This window comes from Bison bison, unplaced genomic scaffold, assembly GCF_000754665.1.
Source record: "Bison bison bison isolate TAMUID 2011002044 unplaced genomic scaffold, Bison_UMD1.0 scf7180017864144, whole genome shotgun sequence".
NCBI classification, from domain to species: domain Eukaryota; kingdom Metazoa; phylum Chordata; class Mammalia; order Artiodactyla; family Bovidae; genus Bison; species Bison bison.
Window position 1 is genome coordinate 1,704,697 of NW_011494716.1, and position 6,355 is coordinate 1,711,051.

At 54.9% G+C, this 6,355-nt stretch overlaps 2 protein-coding genes across 3 annotated transcripts in view; both read right to left on the bottom strand.

Moving 5' to 3' along the window:
• PAM16 (presequence translocase-associated motor 16 homolog (S. cerevisiae)) overlaps positions 1-5,422 on the bottom strand; it is a 9,209-nt gene extending 3,787 nt beyond the window's left edge. The window contains exons 1-3 of the mRNA XM_010840492.1: positions 5,381-5,422; positions 3,265-3,424; positions 1,070-1,148 (exon numbers count right to left, since the gene is read on the bottom strand). Of these exons, the coding sequence (XP_010838794.1) occupies positions 1,070-1,148; positions 3,265-3,424; positions 5,381-5,422 (281 nt within the window). The remainder of the gene's footprint in view (positions 1-1,069; positions 1,149-3,264; positions 3,425-5,380) is intronic.
• Positions 5,423-5,671: 249 nt separating this feature from the next.
• Positions 5,672-6,355, bottom strand: part of LOC104988913 (coronin-7) — a 7,664-nt gene continuing 6,980 nt past the window's right edge. For both annotated transcript variants that reach the window (XM_010840399.1, XM_010840398.1), the window contains one exon: positions 5,672-6,334. The gene's annotated coding sequence lies outside the window, so the exon portion shown is untranslated. The remainder of the gene's footprint in view (positions 6,335-6,355) is intronic.

Genomic DNA, 6,355 nt, shown 5'->3' on the forward strand with positions numbered 1-6,355 from the left:
GGCCCCCGTTCCTCCACTGGCTCACCGCTTCACTCAAACCCCGCCTGAGTCAGCGCCAGGGCATCAGACACACAGGACCCAGCCCTGCGGGAATCCCCCCACTGCCTCCTTGGGGCACTGGACCACGTGGTCTCAGAGAGGCTTCCACTCTGAGACCACGTAGTTCAGTGCCCCACGGAGGCGAGTGGGGCATCAAGCAGGACCAGAGGTGTACACGGTCAACGGAGGGAGGGGAGCCCTCAGGAAGGACGTGGGGACTCTGGGGGGTGAGGGCACTTCTCCCGGGCAAGTAGGATCATGATGGTTACACGGGGGCTTTTTCAGGCAGAGGGACTGGGGGAAGCCCAGACTAAGAGAGTATAAGGGATGACTGGGAGCAGCCAAGAGCCTGGGGGACTTGGGAGGCAAGACGAGTAGGGTGGCTGAGACGGGAAACCTACAGACCTTACTATGACTAGGGATAACAGACAGCACGTGTGTGAAATGGTACACACATGTGCATGAAGGATTCTGGCGAATGCTTGCTGCAGGTCACCACGGATCACGTGGCGCCTCCAAGTGCTGGTGTCCAACAAGAACTTAGCCAGGGTGTCAAGCGCTGTGACGGACACATTTTATTGTGCCATCTGATCCCGACAGCTTGAGACACGCAAACACAGAGTTTAGTGACCAACCTGAGGACACATAGCTGGCACCCAGGAGGAAGATGGGCAGAAAACCCACAGCCTGTGCTCTCAGCTGTGGTGTCCCCAGGCTGCCCACTTCACGTAGGGTCGGCAGGGAGCGCAACCGAACAAAAGGGCAGGACCCAACTCAGAGGCTCAAGACGGGCTTGTCAGATTCCAACGGAACCCGGATTCCAGAATTGGCCTTGCTGGGCCTCCCTGATGGGCGAGGTGGGTGTGGTTCCGGGCCAAAGGAGAGGTGAGTTTGGATTTCACAAGCCCCATATTTCACACCAGAAGGCAAAGCTCTGTGAAGACTCGCCAGTGGTCAGAGCGGGGGGCGAGGCTGCAAGTGCCGAGGTGAAAAGGCCCAGGAGGATGCGCTTCCGGTGGGAGAGTCTCACCTGGCTTCCCCCAACTCCGGCTTGCCTGAAGCCTCTCCCACGTGGGGCAGGAGGCTCTGAGATGGACAGCTGGTCCTGCCTGAGGGACAGAGAGGCTAACAGGCCTGCCAGTGGTTCCGAGGGTTCCCTTGGCCAGGAACTCCCATCAGGCCTCGGACCTCCCCTCCTGCTGCCACACTTGAGAGCCTGCATCACCACACGCCTGCACTGCCCTGTCTGGGGAACAACACAGCCCAACGTGGGACCAGAGCCCTGCAGCTGGCAAAGGACCGCAGGTGGCGTTGGGGGCGGGGGAGCACTTGGGAACATGCTTTGTCCCACGTCAAGTGCATCAAGAAGGGAACCTGGACCCGGACAGACTGATGTGCAAAGCTCCCTTCACGGCACAGTTCCTTGGGCTGGTGAGCCGAGCCAGCATGGACCCACCCTCTTGTCAAGGACACACCGGGATAGAAAGGAGGCTGTCTTTGCCCAGGGCGCCTGCAAACAGCTGCGGGCATCACAACCAGGCAGGAGGAGGTCAGGACCAAGACCATCACATCTTCCAGGGCACATCCAGGGTCTGGGCTATGGTGGGCACCAGTGGGTGCCCAATACATATTTGAATGAATGCGACCCTTGACAGGGCTTCCCAATGCCTCCCTCTGCTGAAGGAGGGCTCTGGCTTTCCCACAACAGACACACACACACACACACACACACACAATTCCCCACTTCTGTTGCTGCTGCAGCCAATACAGTCCACTCCCCAGCTCCATCTGGTTACAAAGGACTTTTCTGGTTTTATCTTCCCTGACCACTCTCCACCCCACACACTACAGCCACGCCCTTTACTCCCTGACTCCAAGATCAGTTCCCCTACTTCCTTACTCCACAGTCTCGGTAACTCTGAATTCATACACCTCGGGTCACTGTTCTCAAGTGCACAGTTCAGCACTTTTTAGGATATTCACTGAGCTGCACATAGCATTTTCATTATCCTACCCCCAACAAACTCCATACCTACTAACCCACTGAATACCCTCCTTCCTATGCCAATATTGTCAAACCCCAACATCCTTCAAGATTTGGCTTGGACACAGCTGGTTGTCCAGTGGTTAAGACACCATGCTTCCAATGCAGGGGGTTACAGGTTCAATCCCTGGTCAGGGAACTGAGATCCCACGTGCCACCACCAAAAATAAAGACAAAACTCACATCACCCCCATTTCCTGGAGTGAAACCTTCTCAGGCTCCCCCCATTTCTACCAACCCATCCTGCACTGTCTTTCTTTTCCCATTAATATATTGTCCTATTTTATGGATTCGCTGGCTTTCTCTTTTAAGGTACAAACTCCTTGGGGGCCACGTTTTACTCGGTCCCTCAAGGCTGACTGAGTCACGTGCAGGAACATCTGTGAGGGACCCAGTTGGGGGGGTAGTGGGGAGTGGTCCTCAGAAAATGGCAGTGACTATTACAAGACAAGAACAACCACTAAGTGTGTAGTATCAGTTAAAACCAGGACGAGAGACCCTGGAGAAGTCAGACTCTCTGAGCTCCAGGTTGTTTACCTGGAAGACGGGGACAATGAGGGCATATGCTTAAGAATTAAATGAGAATCTACATAAGCCCCAGGGCTAAGCTCTCACGATCAATTAATAAGTGCTTCCTCAAACCCACTGCCTCAATAACTTGGGGAACAATCCTCTATCAGGGGACAGATCTCAGGACTCTGCACTGTTAAAGGTCCCCAGGTGACCTGACTCTGCTAGGGTGGCCCAGATCTGTGAGCTGGCTCGGGATGATACCGCAGATACGCTCAATTATCGGTGTCGCAGGGTCAAGTCCCACTTCTGCCACTTGCTCGTGAAAAGTCCCGGAGCCCGATTAACCAGCTTTCAAATGGGAATAATGGGGCAACACCATCAACTAGCTCGGGAATCGAGCAAGGACCCCTACACAAGGCTGGTGCACGCGGCGACCGCATCTGCTTGGTATTCCCTGGCCCGCCGCGCTCTCCAGACAGATGGCTCTTCCTCGGGCCCCGAGGTCGCCAGCGCCCGCAGCAGGGCGCCCGGTGGCGACCCCCGTCTAGTCCCGGCTTCCCCCCGGGCATACAGCGGGGCGAGCGGCGCCCGCAGCCCGGCCGGAGCTCCTAGACCCGGCCCCCGCCCCCGGACTCGAAACGGCCTCTTGCCCCCTCCTCCGGGCTCACCATGGCGACCACTCAGGTTCGGGGGTCCGACTTCCTGGCCCCGCGGCCCCGGCTCAAGGGCGGCCGGCAGGTCAAAGGTCAAGGGAGCCTGAGAAGAGCGCATGCGCCGGGCATGCGCGTTGCTCCATAGGCGCGCGGGGCGTAGGCGGAGACCTAAGGTCTGTGGGCGGAGACCTAAGGCCTGTAGGTGGGGCCGTGGGCGGGGCCTGCCTCAGCTTCAGACGCTGGGGAAACCTCCTGAGGCTTAGGACACAGGACACCGGACACCGTAGGCCCCGTGACTACCCTGGGGTTCTAGGAACAAAGAATAACGCCTGTTCTATCCGGGGCGGAGGGGCAGATACTCCTTCCCTACATTTTGCCAAAGTATTTGGGACTTAAAGACATAGAATAAACATACATTTCACAAACGTGATAAGGAGTAAGATGCTAAATTCTCACCAATATTTAAGACAGGAAAACTTCAAAAAAGGCTTCAGGGACATCCCTGGTGGTCCAATGGTTAGGAATCCACCTTGCAGCACAGTGGACACGGGTTTGATCCCCCAGTCCAGGACCTAAGATCCCACATGCCACAGGGGCAACTAGGCCCAGGCAACAACTGCTGAACCCTCATGACAACAAAGATCCCACGTGCTGCAACTAAGACCCAACACAGCCAAATAAATAAATTAATAAATTATAAAAAAAAATAGTAGTTAAAAAAAAAGAAAAATTGGTTTCATTCCAGGTTCCTTCTGTCTAGGAAGGGCTCTTCTCACTCCTCCAAGTCTGTTCCAATGTCACCTTCTCAGCGATGCCACCTTGACCCCCTACCAGGGCTGCAACTTGTACTCCATTCCTTTGCTTTTTCAAAAATTTTCGGTTGCATCACACAGCCTAGGGGACCTTAGTTCCCCACCAGGGATTGAACCCATGGCCTTGGCAGTGTAAACGGTGGAGTGAAAGTTCCTCTTTGTTTTTCTACTACCAGCTTTATTGGGAGATAATTCACACCCCACACAATTCGCCCCTTCGAAATTCACAATTCAATGCTTTTTAGTATACTCACAGTTTGCAACCATCTCCACTAGTTCCAGAACATTTTCATTCCCTGCTTAAAACTCCACACTCATGAGCAGTCACTACCTATTTCCCCCTCCCCTAGTCCCTGGTAACCACTCACTGCCTCCTCTATGAAGGTCTCTTCTGGGTGTTTTACAGAAATGGAATCATACTATATGGGTTTCCCAGGTGGTGCTAGTGGTAAAGGACCCACCTGCCAATGCAGGAGACGTAAGCAAGGTGGCTTTGATCCCTGGGTGGGAATATCCTCTGGAGAAGGAAATAGTAACCTGCTCTAGTATTCTTACCTGGAGAATCCCATGGACAGAGGAGTCTGGTGTGCTACAGTCTATAGGGTTGCAAAGAGTTGGACACGACTGAAGCGACTCAACATGCACGCATGTGTCTGGTTTAAACCTCCGTTCTTGATCCCTATTTTTTTTTTTCCCTGAAACTCCTATCACATTCTATCAAATTATACCATTTATCTGTTCCCTCCCACTAGAATGTGGATTCCTGGTGGGCAAGTTCTCCTTTTCTCTACTCTTGGACATCAACACCTGGAAGAGCGGCTTTTTAAAAAAAAATTTATTTTCGACTGTACTGGGTCTTTCGTGCCGCACGCAGGTTTTCTCTAGTTTGGGTGAGCAGAGCTACTCTCCTGCTGCAGAGCATGGGCTCTGGAGCGTGGGCTCAGCAGTTGTGATGCATGGGCTTAGTTGCTCCACGGCACATGGAATCTTCTCAACCAGGGATGGAACCCATGTCCCCTGCATTGGCAGATGGATTTCTAACCACTGGGCCAGCAGGGAAGTCCTTCATTCCCTGTTGAATGAACAAGAGTCCGGCTGCCTCCTACCGTGTTCTGGACCACCACCCTTCTTTCTTTTTCTCTGTGTCTCCAAATGCAGTCTTTTCTCAGCGCCCTTCCTTTCATCTGAAACGTTCTTCTCAGGGCTCTCTCCAGGGCTCTGTGACCCTTAGGTCTTATCTCTTAGCTTCATCACTTCTCAGACCCTGACCACGGTCTCCCCCTGCATCCCAGGGGCTCCCTTTCATGAAGTTTATCTACTTCACAGTTCTCTGCACACTGTCTATCTGCAAACTTGAGCATAGTCCGGCTCCCCTCTGCCTACTAAAACTGTGCCAAGTGCCTTGAAAAGCCTTGTCTCTCCGGTTCATGACCGGAGCTGCCATCCAGAGAGAACCTGGCCAGGTACCCGTGTATCGGATGAATGAATGAACTCCCAGCAGGAGCAGAATGAGGCCTGGGACCAGGTGGAGCCCAGGGCCAGACTACCGTCACCCTTACCGCTGTCCCCTTCCCCTTCCAGCCAGCTCAGAGACCACAGTGGCACCAGGGTGGCCAGCTTAGAAAAGTTTAATTGTTGAAAACATCCAGGACACGTGCAGGCCAGTCCCTGCAGGGCTCACACCCCCTTTAATTGGGCTATTAGCTCTGTGACACCCATTTCTCCTGGCTTGAAGTTTGGGGAGCAGGGTGACTGATCCCAGGCCCCTGAGGCTGGAGCTACTCCAAATGGCCAGGTGGGGGCCAGCCCCCTAGACCCTTGACCGGAACTGGGGCAGCAGGCAAGATGGGACGGCATGTGATAACTGAAGGTGCTGAGCGAAGCCAGCCCAAGCTGGGACCAGCCCAGGTCAGAGGAAGGGGGGACAGGGAGCCTAGCGCCTGCCCAGGGACATGCCCCTGAGCCCTCACTCCACCCCACCCCTATGCCCCTGGCTCCGCATGCTAGCAGGCAGTGAGGAGAAGCGCCCAGTCCCAGAAAGAGCAGAGATGCGGACAATCCATGGAGACTGCAGCAGGGCCCAGAGGCTGTGGAAATGCCCAACACTCAAAGGAAGTTTGAGTCAACTGACAGATGGGGCTTCTGGAATGAGGTGTGCCAGGGCCAGGAGGTGGCTTCCAGTTTGAGGGAGAGACGTGAGGTGCGCGGGGGCACCAGGCTTTCCTGGAGGCGGCAGTGGAGGGCGAGGCTAGAGGCAGCTGGTGTGCAGGCTGGGGCGGAGGGTAGGCCCGGGG